Source organism: Microcaecilia unicolor, chromosome 3 (assembly GCF_901765095.1).
Source record: "Microcaecilia unicolor chromosome 3, aMicUni1.1, whole genome shotgun sequence".
NCBI classification, from domain to species: domain Eukaryota; kingdom Metazoa; phylum Chordata; class Amphibia; order Gymnophiona; family Siphonopidae; genus Microcaecilia; species Microcaecilia unicolor.
Genome location: NC_044033.1, coordinates 305,743,563 through 305,760,916, shown reverse-complemented (window position 1 = coordinate 305,760,916; position 17,354 = coordinate 305,743,563). Strand labels below are relative to the sequence as shown.

Here is a 17,354-nt window from a genome sequence, read left to right as displayed (position 1 = left end):
CCATCCAGTCTGCCCAACAAGGTAAACTCATTTTACATGGTATGTGATACTTTATATATATACCCGAGTTTGATTTGTCCTTGCCTTTCTGAGGGCACAGACCGTAAAAGTCTGGCTGGCACTGTTCTTGAACTTTCCATATCTATTCAGTTACGATCAAGGCATAGACCGTAGAAGTCTGCCCAGCACCAGTTTTGCTTCCCAATTACCAGCGTTGCCATCCAATCTCCACTAAAATTCCGTAGATCCATTTCTTCTAAACAGGATTCCTTTGTGTTTATCCCACGCATGTTTGATTTCCATTACTGTTTTCATCTCCACCACCTCCCGTGGGAGGGCATTCCACGAATCTACCACCCTTCCCGTGAAAAAAATACTTCCTGACATTACTCCTGAGTCTGCCCCCCTTCAACCTCAATTTTGGTCTTTGTCTACATCAGGGGTCAGAACGTTATAGTCTCAATTTATGAAGAATATGTGTGTCACTGGCTGATGAGAGATATGCTTAAACATTGGCAGTTAATTTAACATTAATCTCTTGCTTGAAATGAAATGGCAGTTTGGTTTGTGACTATTATATTCTGACCCCTGTTGCAATCAAAGGCCAAAATACAGTCCGTGCTGCATCGTTCAATAAAACTCTAAATGCTAGCTTTATAAATGTGAATCCCCACCTTTGGTAAGTTAATCTTATCCACATTGCAATTTTGGTGCTGGCAACATTTTTCTAAAGGCTGCGGGAGTTTATGTGGTTAAAAACTGATTTTAACTGTCTAAATCTTTTGAATGCTGAATTCTTTTCCCTGATTGTTCTCTCATACCAATTTGACAGAGTTTCCTTTTCCAATTCTTTCTCATCAAATTATGCTAATCGTGGATATATCCAACCTGAACTGAGAGATTACTTTGAAAGGCTTCACATCCTAAGAGCCTGCTTCATCTATGAGAAGTTTTTGCGTATCAGCCTGCTGCAATTAAGGGCAGTTCTGAATGCTCTAAAGGTTTCCAAAATTTAGATGACTAATAGCATTAAGTGCAAACAGACAACTAGGTAGTTATGTTCTCTCTGAGCAAGGTATGGAACCAGGGCATCTCTCATGAACTGGCCCTAATCTATATATATAAAAGGCACCACCAACGTTCTAATGAAGCCTCACTCCCGTTTTGCATGGTGGTGTAGATATCCGGTTTCACAAATCACAGGCAGGACTAAGGAGTAGGGAAACACGCTCTTCTCCAGCTGACTCTGCTGCCCGGGTTGCTCCCCTCCCTCCCCCCCCCCCCCCCCCCCCCCGTATCATCAGAGCATGGCTGTGTCAGAGAAAATGAGTGCAGGGAAGGTCAACCGCTCCCTCCCTCCCTTTACATTTAAAACAACACCAGGGACTTGCATCTCTGCCTCTCTCAGCTTCATGGGCATAGTTTGACTGTTTCATTTAGGGGGGCAAAGGAAGGGGCAGAGCATATTAGCATATTCATTTGCATATATATATATATGCAAATAAATATGCTACTATGGAGGAAGGAAGGAAAAAAGAGCTGGCTTTTTTGGGGAATAACCATAATGAATATGTATGAGATATCAAGCCAGCTGTTTCTCCCTTCCTTCCCACCCCCTTTCCCATACCATACCAGTGTTGCCCTTAGAAATGCATAGGCTCTATATGTAGATCCTTCAAGAGGTAGTGTGTCAGGATTTAGGCTCTATACCCTTTCTGATGTTTTGGTGCCACCTCAGTAAGGCCAACACACAATCTCTCCACTGCAAAATGCTATGCAAAAACTTGTGCAAAAACACACTCATATCCTTACTAAACCATAACAGCACGAATTCCAAGGACAGGACGAGCTACAACCTTATGCGTGAAAAGGCAGAACTGTAATTACACAAGGCTCTAAAACACCAATACACTACCTCGTGAAAAAAAGCAAAACAAAAAGGGCTGCAAATACTACACGCTAGCAGAATACTGCACCTTGATCACACATGAAAAACACATGACACAACAGACATGATACAAGGAACTAGAAATCAAAAAATATGAAGGCAAAATACTGAACTGGAAAGGGCAATATTTCTACTACCGTGTTTCCCCGAAAATAAGACACTGTCTTATATTAATTTTTGCCCCCCAAAATGCGCTAGGTCTTATTTTCAGGGGCTGTCTTATTTTTCAGGGAAACATTGGGGTTGGATCGGGGTTGGCCCGCTCGCCCTCCGTCGCTCCTGGAACTAACCTTAAACGCCTCCTTTCACCTTTGCAGCAAGCAGCAACAGGGCAAGCCACTCCTTCCTTCCGTGTCCCGCCCTCGCCTGACGTAACGTCCGCGAGGGCGGGGCACGGAAGGAAGGAGAGGTCTGCCCTGCTGCTGCTTGCTGCGAAGGTGAAAGGAGGCGTTTAAGGTTAGTTCCGGGAGCGACGGAGGGTGGATGGAGGGGGGCCCGGCGACCTCAGGTGGGGGGGGGGGCCGCCCGGGGGCGGTCTTGTCCGGCTCTCGGCGGCCCTGCTTTCAAACAAAAATTTGCTAGGTCTTACTTTCGGGGGAGGCCTTATATCTACCAATTCAGGAAAACCTCTACTAGGTCTTATTTTCAGGGGATGTCTTACTTTCGGGGAAACAGGGTAGTCACAAGTACCTGGCCGAATCTTGCTACAAGTTAGGATTTTGCCAGGTACTTGTGACTTGGATTGGCCGCTGTTGGAAACAGGATACTGGGCTTGATGGACCTTTGGTCTGACCCACTATTGCTGTTCTAATGGCAAAAACTATCATTCCCCAACCTAAAATTCCCTCAGTACTCAATTAAAAATCTGAGTGTAGAATGGCAGTGGAGACAATATATTTTCCTTTTGTTAACAAAGTCCCAGGGGATCCCAGCAGTCAGGGTGAGTGATGGTTAGGTTAGCTGTGATCCTCACATTTCATATTCACTTTCTGAGAAAAGAACCAAAGAGAGTTTGAAGCGACAGATTCTTAATGTTCTGCTGCTCTTTCCTGCTTAATTTGTCTCATACTACCAAAATGACAAGTTCAATTGCTGTTAAAGAGGCTCCACCACACTCAAACAAACTGTAAGGCATAATCTAGTTTAATGTAATCTCTTTTATCAGTCACAGCTCTTTATGGATATTCTTTCTCTATACTGCGGATTAAATATTTTTACATAATTAAATGATTTCCCACTTACAATTTTTGTAAACCAATCACATTACAAGTTCCTTAAACATTTTTGCATGTCTAACACTGCACGGATGGTTTTCACTGCAGCTTTTCATCACACTGTTATCAGTAGTGGAGACTATCACAGCTTTAAATGATTACTTACAGTAATTATTCAAACATCCTCATTTTCTTTCATTCACTGTATTTATTCTAGCTGTCATTGTTACCTTGAGCATCACAAAGAGTCTGAAAGTAAATCAGGTTTGCTTGCTGTATTTTGAGTGAACGGCGATGGCTGCGTGGGGGAGTGGAAGCAGGGATTTACCAATGGCTTCCTTCCTTACAGTGGACTAGACAGGACTCAGGAGCCAGCACTTCAACTCCAGCGGCGGGCGGGCGAGCAAGCGAGCGAGCGGGGTTGTAAAAGCAGCAAGCAGGCACGCTCGTCTCCGTCCACTTCCCTGCCCTCTCTGCGTCCCACCTTCTTCTGATGTCATTTCCTTTCGGGCGGGCAGGACGCTGAGAGGGCAGGGAAGTGGACGGAGACGAGCGTTCCTGCTTGTTGTTTTTACTACTGGCGCCTCGCCCGCCAGTTTGCCGAAGCGTCTTCTTGTAAGTCGTCGTCGTTTGGGGGGGGGGCAATGCCCCCCTCGCCCCCCCCCCCAGTCTACACCCATGCTCAGCTTATTCTCTCCCTTCCCTGGAGAACTAGCATTAAATAGCCTTTGCGAGTGGAAATCGTAAAACTGGTGTACAGAGAAATGGGAGTTACTTGATGTTTTTCTTGACAACTGACCTCTTTTGTATCCCCTATTTTCCAGACTGCTGCTGCTGCCAGTTAAAAGTAAAGCGCAGAACTCAGACAGGCTTGCCACTTTCAGAAACCAACAACAATCACTTTATGTGAAATACCTTGAAAATCAGATGGCTCTCAGTAAATAAATTATTAACAGAGATATCCTGTCGGATGAATCGCTGCACTCGTCTCTGTTGGATGCCAGTCTGTTCACAAACCGAAAGGATATCTCTGTTAATAATTTATTTACTGAGAGCCATCTGATTTTCAAGGTATTTCACATAAAGGATCAATAGACCCCTGACGCAGGGCGAAACATGTCACGTGTCAGGTTGTTTGATTATTTTGAATAAAGACCTTGTTTTGAAGGACGCCCACTGTAAGAGGATTCTTATTGGATCCACTGTTGTTCGTTTGTCTTTGGTTCTCCTGTGGAGAGATCACGTTCTGTGGTGTTTGCTTCTTTCAGTAGTAGCTCATGACAAGTTAAAGTTTTTGGATTTATGTGAGTCTTTCTTCGGCAGATCCCTCCTATCAAGCCTTCTGTTATATGCTGTACAAAGAGTTACCACTAGGTGCTGATGGTGGGGAATGAATGTGGAACTAGAGATGAGGCACGCTGGGGAAAATGTATTGTTGTAAGCTCTGTTATATTAGCAATAAAATTGTCTGTTTTACTAAGGGGCTTGTTTTCAAAAGAGAAAAATATCTAAAAAGTGGCATAAAGCAGCATTTGGATGTTTTTCTCACAAAAACATCCAAATCATTATTTTTGAAACCTGTTCTGCAGATGTTTATCTATGTAATTCATCTGCAGTTTGTCCAAATCACAAGGGGCATGTCAGAGGTGTTTCAGGGGTGGGATTAGGGTGTTTCTAACACTTAGATGTTTTACAGCCAGAATGGAACAAAATGGAAATGTCTAGGGCTGAAGCTTCAACATTTTGGTCTAGACTTCACTGGCTTCCGATCAGGTACCGCATACAGTTCAAGCTTCTCCTACTAACCTACAAATGCACTCAATCTGTAGCCCCTCATTACCTCTCTACTCTTATCTCCCCTTACGCTCCTACTCTTAACCTCCGCTCACAGGACAAATCCCTCCTCTCAGTACCCTTCTCCACCACCGCCAACTCCAGGCTCCACCCTTTCTGCCTTGCCTCACCCTATGCTTGGAATAAACTCCCTGAGCCCATACGCCAAGGCCTCTCCCTGCCCATCTTCAAATCCTTGCTCAAAGCCCACCTCTTCAATGTCGTTTTCGGCACCTAACCATTGTACCTCTATCCAGGAAATCTAGACTGCCCCCAATTTGATTGACTGCACTTTTTTTGTCCTTTAGATTGTAAGCTCCTTTGAGCAGGGACTGTCCTTCTTTGTTAGATTGTACAGCGCTGCGTAACCCTGGTAGCGCTTTAGAAATGTTAAATAGTAGTAGTAGTAGTAGTAGACCTGTTTTTAGAACAAATAAGCCACATAAAGGTGCCCTAAATGACCAGATGACAACTAGAGGGAATCAGGGATGACCCCCCCCCCTTTATTCCCCCAGTGGTCACTATACCAGCTTCAGATGTTATGACCAGGCCTATTAGTGCAGCATGCAGGTCCCTGGAGTAGTCTAGTGGTTGATGCAATGTACTGTAGACAGGTGGACCCAGGCCCATACCTCCCCTTACCTGTTACACTTGTGGTGAAAACTGAGAGCCCTCCCACATTCACCAGAAACCAACTGTACCCACATATAGGTGCCCCATTCATCCATAAGGGATATAGTAGTGGGGTACAGTTGGGGCAGTGGCTTTTTGGTGGGTTTTGGAGGGCTCAGCAGGCAATATAAGTGATCAACAGTGAGATGTGTACCTGGGAGCATTTATATGAAGTCCACCGCGGTGCCCCCCTAGGGTGCCCCGCTGCTGTCCTGGGATGTCTTGGGGACCAGTCTACTAAAAATGCTGGCCCCTCCTTCATCCCAATGGCTTGATTTTCTACGTTTTTCACTTGGATGCATTTTTTTCAAAAATGGAACGCGTTTTGAGCACAAAACATCCAGAAAATAGCCATTTTCGGAAAAAAAATATATGTTTTTCTGTTTCAAAAGTCTATATTCCCCACTTGAATTTTGGAGGTTTTAAGCAAATCATCCAAAGTTGGACTTAATCATATCGAAAATGCCTCTCCATATCACCTCCAGGATTAAGACTAACTGACACACAGGGAAAAGTATTTTTTAAAAAAACAGCACACTTCCCTAAGTCATAGAACAAAAATTAGTGGTAGAGCCAGGATTAAGACCATAGGCAGGAGGGGGAAGGAAGAAGGGAATGAGAGATGGGAAAGAGGGGAAGGGGAGGGGAATGCTGGACACCATGGACAGAAGGGGGAAGGAGAGATTTGTTGAAGAGTGGAAGTGGAAAAGGAAGGAGAAATGTAAACTGCCTAGATAGTAATCTTCTAATTGGCGGTATATCGAGTATCAATAAACTTGAAACTTGAATGTTGGATACCATGGGCAAGAGGTGGAAGGAAGAAAGGAAGAAGAGATTTGCTGAAGAGGGGAAGGGGAGGGGGGAATGCTGGATACCATGGGCAGGAGGGGGACAGAAGGAGGGAAGGAGAATGCTGAATGCCATGGGTGGGGGAAAAGAGAAAGATGTTGGAGACCATGGGAGGGAGGAAGTTGAGAGTGAGGGAAGGAGAGAAATCTGGAGACCTTGTGGGAGGGAAGATAGATACTAGAGACCATGGGGAGGGGGGTTGAGAGGGAGGTAGGGCAGAGATGCTGGAGATCTTGGGAAAGGGGTTGAGGAGAATGAAAGGCAGAGATGCTGGAGACCATTGGGGAGGGGGTTGAAAGGGAGGAAAGGCAGAGATGCTGGAGACCATTGGGGAGGGGGTTGAAAGGGAGGGAAGGCAGAGATGCTGGAGACCATGGGGGAAGGGAGTTGAGGGGGAGGAAAAGCAGAGATATTGGAGACCATGGGAGGAGGGTTGAAAGAGAGAAATGCTGGACACCATGGGGGGTGGGATGAGAGGGAGGGAGGGAAAGAGAGATGCTGGGATGCCATGGGGGGCTATGGAATGATATGAAAGGGTTTGGGGAGGGGTTGGGACTGGAGTGGTGGGTGGAACTTGGGCACCCCCAAACAAAAAAGCATTCTGCTGCCTCTGAAGACTGACATACAGGGAGATGTAGAAAAAACAGAACTCTTTCCTAAGTCATAGAACAAAATTAATAGTAGAGTCAGGATTAAGAGTGATGCATTTGAAGATGTAGCAATTTTCCCAATGTCAAGGACAGTACTGGAATTTGGATTCTTGAAAATAAGGATCTCTCCTGATGTGTAATTTTCTGCTTGTACACTAATGTAAGCTATAATGGGATATACTGCCTTACACTACTATTTGTGGATTTCATCTCTTCTGCCTATTAAATTGTGTCTTGCAGTTCTTTGACAGACTGACACTCTTCGGGATGCCAGCAAAACACCAGCCTGACTTCATCTACTTGCGGCATGTGCCATTGCGGAAAGTGCACCTGTTCACCATCATCCAGTTGACATGTCTGGTCTTGCTGTGGGTCATTAAAGTGTCTCCCGCTGCCATCGTCTTTCCCATGATGGTAAAATCTTTTTAGAAATAGTGACAGAGTGGGCAACCTGTGTGCCATTCACTTTAAAGTTTTCCTACCATGTAGGAACATATCCAAGGAAGTTGTGAAGTTGATCAATAAATTAGATTTGCATTTTTCTACTGCCTTATATTTAATGAAAAAAACAAGACACTTTGGGGTCCTTTTACTAAGCCATGCTAAAAAATGGCTAGCGGTAGTTATGGCACATGGGTTTCCACGTGTTCCAGCCACTTTCAGTGCTGCTCGAAAATGGCCTTATTTCAATATTTTCTGTTAATGGCCACGTACTAATTTCCAAATTATCGCACTGCAATTACTACCCGAGCCCCTACCGCCTCCTATTTAGGAGGCATTAAGGGCTCACACAATACTTGTGCGGTAATCAGGCAGCGCACAGCATTGTGCCCATGCTACCCGATTTTCTAGCGCGGGAAACGGCGTGCAGCAAAACCAAAACTACCACAGGGTGCCTGGGCATGCCTGGCAGTAGTGCTGTTTTGCCTTTGTACAAGGGCCCCTTTATTTTTTTGGCCTGACTTTTTTCTCCTTCCAGCTCAGGTGGAACCAGTAATACCAGCCTTGTGCCATGATCCCTTTATTCACACATACCCACAGATTTTTCCTCTCTTTTTAATTCTCCCTCCCATTGTTTCTAGTCCAGTCATTTGTGTAACAGTTCTGACCCTTTTTGAGTTTCATTACAGGATAGACCTATTTTAAAAGCTGCTCTATCTCCTTCTTAAAAGCCGATGCCAGCAGCCTGGTCCCACCCTGGGTAAGGCGGAGCCCATCCTTTCGGAATAGGCTCCCCCTTCCCATAGGCGGTCAGTGGCCCAACTGTTTGGGTAGGCTAAAGGGGGCGGGGTTAGGGGCGGAGCTTATAGCCACAATTAACACAGAAAAAAATAAGTAAAAATAAAATAGTCACAATTAATACCTTTTATAAAATTTTGATATTAGATATGTATCATATGTCAAAGAATAAAGTGGTTGCTCAAAGCATATACTAACCACAATCGCTCAACTGTAAAACACTATGCACAAATTTGTGCAGAAACACACTCAGAACCTTACTGTACCATAACACTAGGCAGACCCTAATACACCAATATACCACCCATATGGAAATTTCAGACCGTCAACAATATGAAACAAGGAATCATAATATCACAATTCTCATGTAATGCCACAAAACACCCTTTTAGGGTGGATAGTGTTCACAATGAGCTCCTTTTATTAACGACTATATGTAGATCCTTCAAGAGGTAGTGTGTCATGATTTTGGCTCTAAAACCCTTTCTGAATTTTTGGTGCCACCTCAGTAAGGCCAATACACAATCTCTCCACTGCAAAACACTATACACAAACTTGTGCAAAAACACACTCATAACCTTAGCAAACCATAACAGCAGTAATTCCAAGGACAGGACGAGCTACAACCTTATGCGTGGAAAGGCAGCACTGTAATTACACCGGGCTCTAAAACACCAGTACACAACCTAGTGAAACAAAAAAAAAAAAGCCAAAAAGGGCTGTAAATACTTCACAGTAGTAGAATACTGCACCATGATTACACATGAAAAACACATGACACAACAGATATGAAGGCAAAACTGGAAAGTTACCTCAAGAAGTCAGACTCAGCATGCAGCAATACTAGAAAAGTTGAAACTTACATGCAAAATATCACAGATGCACATTTCCAAAAGCTGACATATTCCAGTTAATAAATTCTGAATACTTTTTTCTACCTTTGTTGTCTGATCATTTAGTTTTTTCTATTTGCTTTGGTCCCAATGTCTTCTTTCCATTTGATATTTTTTCTCTCAACATGTCCACCATCCTCCTGTGTCCTTATGCGTCCTGTCTACCATCTGTAGCCCTGTCCCTATCCTTTCTCCAGTTTCAGCATCTGCCCTCAAAGTGTTCCAACCCAGCCCTTAAATTCAGCAATTTTCCCTCCATCCATATCCAGCATTTTCCCCCTCCCCTCCATCCATGTGCATGTACTTCCTCTGTCTTCCCTCCCCTCCATCCATGTCCAGCATTTCTCCTCTCTCCCGTCCACTCCATCCGTGTGCATCTCCTTCCTTTGTCTTTCCTTCCCTCCATACTTGTCCAACATTTCTCCTCTCTTCCCTGCCCTCCACTCCATCCATGTCCAGATTTCTCCTCTCTTCCCTCCCTCCCCTCCATCCATCCATGTCCAGCACCTTCCCTCTTTCCCTTCTACCCTTCCATCCAGTGTCATCCCTCTTTCTCTCTCCATCCTTCTACCCATTACCCCCTCCCAATCCTTCCGTCTATTGTCTCCCTCTCCTTCCATCCATTGTCTCCCTCTATCTCCCCTTCCTTCTAAACAGTTCTCTCGACCCTTTTCCATTCAGCATGTCCTCTCTGTCCCCATCCTTCTAGTGTCTTTCCTCTTTCCCTCCCTACCCTTACGTCCAGTGTCTTCCGTCTTTCTGCCCCCTCCTTCCAGCATTTTCCCTCTTTCTCCCTCCTTTCATTCAGCATTTCTCTGTCTGACAGCTAGGGTCTCCCCCAGTTTCTCCCCAGCAGCTTCTCTCTCTCTCTCCTGCCCATGTCCCCTCTTTCTCTCCCCATCTTTCCACTAATCTCTCTCTCTCTCTCTCTGTACCCCTCTTCCATCCAGCATCTTCTCTCTGGCTCTCCCCTGCTCTCTTCCATGTCCTCTCTTTCTCTCCCCATCTCTCTCTGGCTCTCCCCTCTTTCTCTCCCCATCTCTCTCTGGCTCTCCTCTGCTCTTTTGCATGTCCCTGGCTCTCCCCTGCATTTCCACTTTCTCTCTCTCTCCTCCAGTGTCCTCATGCATCTCTCCTCTCCCTCATGCATCCCAGCTTTCTCTTCCCTCCCCTTCTTGCTTCCATCACTCTCACTCCTTTCTCCACCCCCCCTTTTCCCATTCCCATGCCTTCCATTGCTTTCCTTCCTCCCTCTTCCCCTTAGATGTGGCATCTCACATCCTCCTCTCTCCACCCTCCTTTCCCTTTGGTCTGGCAGCTGGCTGGCATTGCTTCCCCCCCCCCCCCCCCCCGCCGGACTGGTGCGGTATCGCTTCTCCCCCTCCGCTCCTGTCACATCGTCTTTCAACTTTGAGGCTTCCTTCCGTTAGCAGCAGCAGCATCAGCAATGATGTAAGCGCTGCTTTCAGCCTGCCCCTGAAGCCTTGTCTGGACAGCGTCCCTCCTACGCGGGAAGCTGTACAGAGAGTGCTTCTGGGGCAGGCTGAAAGCAGTGCTTACATCATTGCTGATGCTGCTGCTGCTACCGGAAGGAAGCCTCGAACGTGACAGGAGCGGAAGGAGAGAAGTGATACCGCACTAGTCGGAGGGGGGTAAAGATCGCATAGTCTGGACTCCATGGAGGAAGGGAGATGTTCAAGGCAGCACCCCCTCACGAGCTGCACCCTGGGCAGTCCGCCCCCACCGCCCCGCCCTTGCTGCACTTCTGGCTAGCCTCCCCAAGCCTCTTATACCAGGCGCCTATGCCCCTTCCCAGAATGTTGCCCAGTTCCTAACAAATCTAAAACCCTCCTCCCTGCACCATTGTCTCATCCACGCATTGAGACTCCGGAGCTCTGCCTGTCTCTTGGGCCCTGCGCATGGAACGGGTAGCATTTCAGAAAATGCTACCCTAGAGGTTCTGGATTTGAGCTTTCTACCTAAGAGTCTAAATTTGGCTTCCAGAACCTCTCTCCCACATTTTCCTATGCCATTGGTACCCACGTGCCTAATGATCGAATCACCAACTACAACAGCTGTCCTAACCCTTCCCTCCCGGGCAGCACTTGGAGACATATCCTTGGTGCGAGAGGATAGTACATCCCCTGGTGGGCAGGTCCTGGCTACAGGAGTACTTCCTACTTCACCAGGGTGATGCTCTCCTTCTAGAAGACCTCCCTCCTCTAAGGTAGTACAGGGGCTACCAGACTGGAGATGAGACTTCTCTACAACATCCCTGTAGGTGTCCTCTATGTACCTCTCTGTCTCCCTCAGCTCCACCAAGTCTGCTACTCTAGCCTCAAGAGAACGGACACGTTCTCTGAGAGCTAGGAGCTATTTGCATCAGGCACACACATATGACTACTCACCAACTTAGAGATAATCATACATGTGACACTCAATGCAAAAGACTGGATAGCACCCCTCTCGCTGCTGGACTGCTGACTCCATCTTAGTGTTTTTGAGTTTTTCAATAATTTAAAACTTCCTATAGTATTTAGGATATTAGCCTAATATAAAAATGTCTTTTAGTTTATATAGTATATTGTATGATTTATTTAGTGTTTCCTTCTTAGATATTAATGAAATGTATTTAAAACTCTGTAAGAGCACTCCTTGCTTGTTACCCTAATTACAATAACTGACTATAAATGAAGAGTTGTCCTAGGGGTGGGAAGACTAAACTAGATCCTGCAGTGCCTGCTAGAGTCTATCTGTTAATGTTGTGTACAAAGATTTTAAAACCAAGGGGTAAAGACTATGGAGATTAGTTGATAAAATTTGCCTATCATTAACCTACAATTCCTCCTTTAAACCCCAATCTTTAAGTTCCCAAAGCACAAAGCAAAATAGTGTTCACTTACCAGAGAAATGTCCTCTTCTCTCAGAACTTCTCAGAAAGCAGTTTGCCAATTTCCTGCCCACATTTTCTACAAGCACCATTTACATAGAAACATCAAAAAATGTAGGCAGATAAAGACCATATTGCCTATCTATTCTGCCCACACATACCATCTACTACTACCTTTCAGTCCCTTAGCAATCTTATTTACTTTTTCCAAGCTTTCTTGAATTCTGATATAGTTTTCATCTCCACCCAGAGGCCATTCCACTAATTCACCACCCTTTCTATGAAGAAGTATTTCCTCATGCTACTTCTGAGTCTGCCGCTTCCACCTCCCCCCTTATGCCTCCTTATTCCAGAGACTCGCCTCTTGTGCATTTATGCCACGTAGGTATTTAACTGTCTCTATCATATCTCCCCTCTCCCGCCTTTCTTCCAAAGACTACATATTGAGATCACTGACCATTTTAGTAGTCGCTTTCTGGACTGATTCCATCCTGTTTATCTTTTTGAAGGTGTGTTCTCCAGCTTTCACTGTTGTTTTTTCTACCTGTCTGGCCACATTAAGATTATATCATTTACGAGTTTTACATATCTTCTCAATTCTAGGGATGTGCAGCCCAAACATTTTTGTGTTATATCATTTCCCTTGTCATTTTCTGAAATTTCTGTTTTGTTTGGTGCTAGGGTTCCTCTTTTTTCATTTCCGGAGCAACATCAAAGAGTGCGTACTTTCAACAAAGAGTGCACACTGTTTGCAATGAGGGCATACTCTTTCAGAAAGGGTGCACTGCACTATTCGCACATGCATGTTGGTTCACATGTGCACGCACTTTCAGGAAGGAATGCACATTCTTTCAGAAAGAGTATGCCCTCTTTGCAAAAAGTGCACACTGTTTCAAAAATGCGTGCACTCTTGGAAGAATGGGCACTATGAACAACATACAAAAAAAACCTTGAAAGTTCAGGGGTTTTTCTGTTGTTTTATCATGAAATGTCATGTCCCATGTTGTTTCAAATGATTGCATATTGCTGCTCAATTCACTGGACAGTGAAACTTACATACTGAGAGCAGCAGTAAGGCCTGGTATTTATTTAATTAGATTTTGCTCACATCTTTTTCAGTAGTAGCTCAAGGTGAGTTACATTCAGGTACACTGTATATTTCTCTGTCCCAGAAGGGCTTACAATCTAAGTTTGTACCTGAGGCAATGGAGGATTAAGTGACTTGCCCAAGATCACAAGGAGCAGCAGTGGGATTTGAACCAGCCACTTCTGGATTGCAAGACTGGTGCTCTAACCACTAGGCCACTCCTCCACTTTAGTTCTTTATACATGAATCTTCTTCATAAGGAGATAAGAGTACATGACAATAGTGTCCCGCATCCTATATGTGGATTAATACACATGCTGTTTCACAGTGTATGTACTTTTATGTACATAAACAAGTAGGCAAGGCTAGGTTGGTAGGCAGTAAGTGTGGTGACTGCAGTTTCAGATCACAGTGCATTCTTTCAGGTATGGACTTTATGCAATGAGACCTAGCTACTAATAACTGGGGCTAACAGCAAAATAACCAATCACGAGTAGTCCACATTAATAACTTCCCCCCCAAAGTAGAGCTATCCAGCAGGAAGACCTCAGAGATGCATGCAGAGCACAAGACATATAAGTGTAAAGTCTCACTAATTCCTGTAGGAAAACAATGATATTTATTTATTTAAAATATGTATATTAACTTTCTTCTGTTTCAAATATGTGATCCTTTTCCTGTTGCAGGTTCTGGCACTGGTTTTTGTGCGCAAGGTCATGGATTTCTGCTTCTCCAACCGGGAGCTGAGCTGGCTCGATGACCTCATGCCGGAGAGCAAGAAGAAGAAGCTGGAGGATGCCAAAAATAAGACCAAGCAGGAAGAGGTGACCATTCTGCAAACCATGTGTGCAAAGAGGACATAGTGTGTGGGGGAGGGGAAGAAGAGTTGGAGAGTTACCATCTATCCATTTGCTGGGTGTTCAGTTCTCATCCAGCCTTACAGTATTTTTTACCCATACATTGTACATTATGCTGGAGTATTAAGAATGCATTTCTAGTAAAAACAGCAGCTTTCCAGGAAAATAGACTTGGGGGAGTATGGAGGCCAGAAAATAAGTCAGTCTTAAGATTTAAAGTATTTCAAGTGGTAACTAATTGATAGTGATGAACATGAGAGAGGTGAGGGACGAGAGAAACTTAAATGTCAGAAGTTTTAAGGATCCCACACCATTAAACTAAGCCTAATGACTAAATATGGTTAATTAGTGATTTTTTCCCTTTTCCAGAAGGAAAGGAGTTTGGAGTCTGACAGTTTCCTTCCCTTTTTTTTAGGGAGGGGGCTTCTATCACAACTGGGCTATAACACCACAGGGCTTCATTGACATCTGTCAAGAGATTTTATCTGTTTTATAAATTCCCCATCTGACACAATCATCACAGTGACAGTCCTTGGATACAAACTGCATCTCCTTCTGGAACTCAGTACATGTGTTGTCTGAGCCTGACCTATAGTTTTTGGTATTGTTGAATGGTTGAGATTATGCCCACCCCCTCCTTCTTTCAGGGACTGTGACCAATTTCTAAAATGGAACAGAAAAGAGAAGTCGAAGTGGTTGTGTTTTACCTCTGTGAGGCTTCTCTTTCACAGAAGCATAAAAATTGGCTTCAGAGAAAAAAATTCCAAGCCCACTTTCCCTGCCTGCTGTAATAAATTTGCTTTCTCACCCTCTATGCTTATCTATGGGGCAAGTTATGTGTTTGGATGCAGTTAGAGGCAGTGATATTTTAACAGAGATAGCTGAGTGATGAGGATTACTTGCCGGCTGCCAGGACAATATCAGAGCTGAGCTCATTGCAGTTGATAGCAAATATCTGACCTGGAGAAGCAATCATGTCACATGCACCAGCAATGTTACTTAATACCAGGGAAAGCAACAGGTATATAGAAATATGCTGATCTTGGATGTGTTCTCTTTACTGGCAGACATTGTAGAATGAGAAAGTGCAAACTAGAGGAAGGAAGAATTATGACTTACCTGATAATTTTCTTTCCTTTAGTCCTACCAGACCAATCCAGAACAAGTGGGTTTTGTGCAGAGACAGAGGAAGAAAGTAGTTCCATGTGCTTTTGCCTTAAAGGGGATTGTCCAGCCATTGAATGCTCAGTATTATGAATAGCTAAGCAGTGGTGCTTAAGTCCAAAGTGTTGTTTCATAATGAATAGTTAAGGTAAAATGCCACATTCAGCCAGTACATCTACCAACCAGTTAGGCATAGACTCTGTTGGCATCAGATGCATGATACATAATACATTATGGCAATACCCTTGAGAAATGATGTTATCCACAGAATGGATTGCAAGGAAACAACAAAAACAACCATACTATAAAGGACGGTTTCTGGACTGGACTGGACTGGTCTGGTAGGACCATACGAGACCAGAACAAGTGGTATGTTGGTGGGAGTAAAAGATAAGGTCCAAACAGTCTGGCGTGCAAGACCAAAAGTGATGATGCAGCAGCCAACATTTTGAACCCAAGATGAACCTGAGAAGACTTCCAGAGCCTCTCTCTTGAAAAGGAAATATTAACCCCTGAGGAAGAAAAACTGAAATAAACAGCAAAATAGACAAGCTGGAATTTATGCAATAATGAGGAGCAAAGATCATCCTTGAAATAATGATCTGATCCAGCTGCAGGACATGATCCTTGATCAGAATACTATAAACATCAAAGGAAGGCAGTACCAGAGTTGATCTGCTAGGAAAGAATTAACTATAGACACTGAAACCTGTCAGTAGCCTACTAGCAGACAAGCGTTGGCAAGTGTGACGCAACATGAATAGGAGTGGAAGGAAAGGAAAGATTTTCCCTATGAACCTTGAGGGGGTTTCTTAGGTTCTTTGCCCTTTTCAGCTTAAATGGCACTAAGACCATGAGTATGTTAAAGGTAAAGACTCTTGCTTCCTAATTCATTGTAATGCAGTAGGAACAGATATGATAGTAGAGAAGAGTCTGCTCCAGAAGACCTTCATCAAAGAAGAATGTAGTAATTATAGGGAAAGGGTGGAAGGACATAGTAGTAGCACCCTTTACAGGCCTCCAAAAGAGGCTGAAAGTCCAAAGATTATAGATATGGACTAAGACAAGAATTCCTGATAAACACAGAGGGGCATAATTGAAAGTGGGTGCCCATCTCCATGGGCGTCCATCTCCTTGGGCAGCCATGCGAAGGGGCGGGACAAACCGTATTTTCGAAAAAAGATGGGCGCCCATCTTTTTTTTTTATAATACGGGTTGTGCGGGGCAAATGCCTAGGATTTGGGCTTTTGAGATGGGTGCTATCGGTTTTCAGCGATAATGGAAACCGAAGGCGCCCAACTCAAAAACGAACAAATCCAAGGCATTGGGTCGTGGGAGGGGCCAGGATTCAGTGCACTGGTCCCCTTCACATGCCAGGACACCAACTGGACACCCTAGGGGGCACTTTTACAAATTAAAAAAAACATTTAAAATAGCTCCCAGGTGCATAGCACCCTTCCCTTGTGTGCTGAGCCCCCCAAATCCCCACAAAACCCACTGCCCACAAGTCTACACCATTACCATAGCCCTAAGGGGTGAAGGGGGGCACCTACATGTGGGTACAGTGGGTTTTGGAGGGCTCAACATTAACCACCACAAGTGTAACAGGTAGGGGGAGATGGGCCTGGGTCCACCTGCCTGAAGTGCACTGCACCCAATAACAACTGCTCCAGGGACGTGCATACTGCTGTGATGGAGCTGGGTATGGCATTTGAGGTTGGCATACAGGCTGGCAAAAAAAGTTGTTAAAGTTGGGGGGTTTTTGGTGGGAGGGGGTTAGTGACCACTGGGGGAGTCAGGGGTGGTCATCCCCGATTTCCTCCAGTGGTCATCTGGTCATTTAGGGCACTTTTTTGGGACTTGTTCGTGAAAAAAAAGGGTCCAAAAAAAGTGACCTAAATTCTTGCTAAAAACGGCCATTTTTTTTCGATTATCGCCAGAAGGCGCCCATCTCTGCTTGGCCGATAAACACGCCCCAGTCCTGCCTTCACCACACCTCCAACATGCCCCCATCAACTTTGTTTGTTCCCGGGACGGAATGCAGGTGCAGGCGCCTAA

The 17,354-nt window shown here is 44.7% G+C and overlaps 1 protein-coding gene across 2 annotated transcripts in view; it reads left to right on the top strand.

The window, feature by feature from the left end:
• The window catches only part of SLC4A8 (solute carrier family 4 member 8), a 492,841-nt gene that overhangs the window by 437,140 nt on the left and 38,347 nt on the right, over positions 1–17,354 (top strand). For both annotated transcript variants that reach the window (XM_030198274.1, XM_030198272.1), the window contains exons 21-22: positions 7,407–7,580; positions 13,962–14,099. In XM_030198274.1, coding sequence (XP_030054134.1) covers positions 7,407–7,580; positions 13,962–14,099 — 312 coding nt within the window. The remainder of the gene's footprint in view (positions 1–7,406; positions 7,581–13,961; positions 14,100–17,354) is intronic.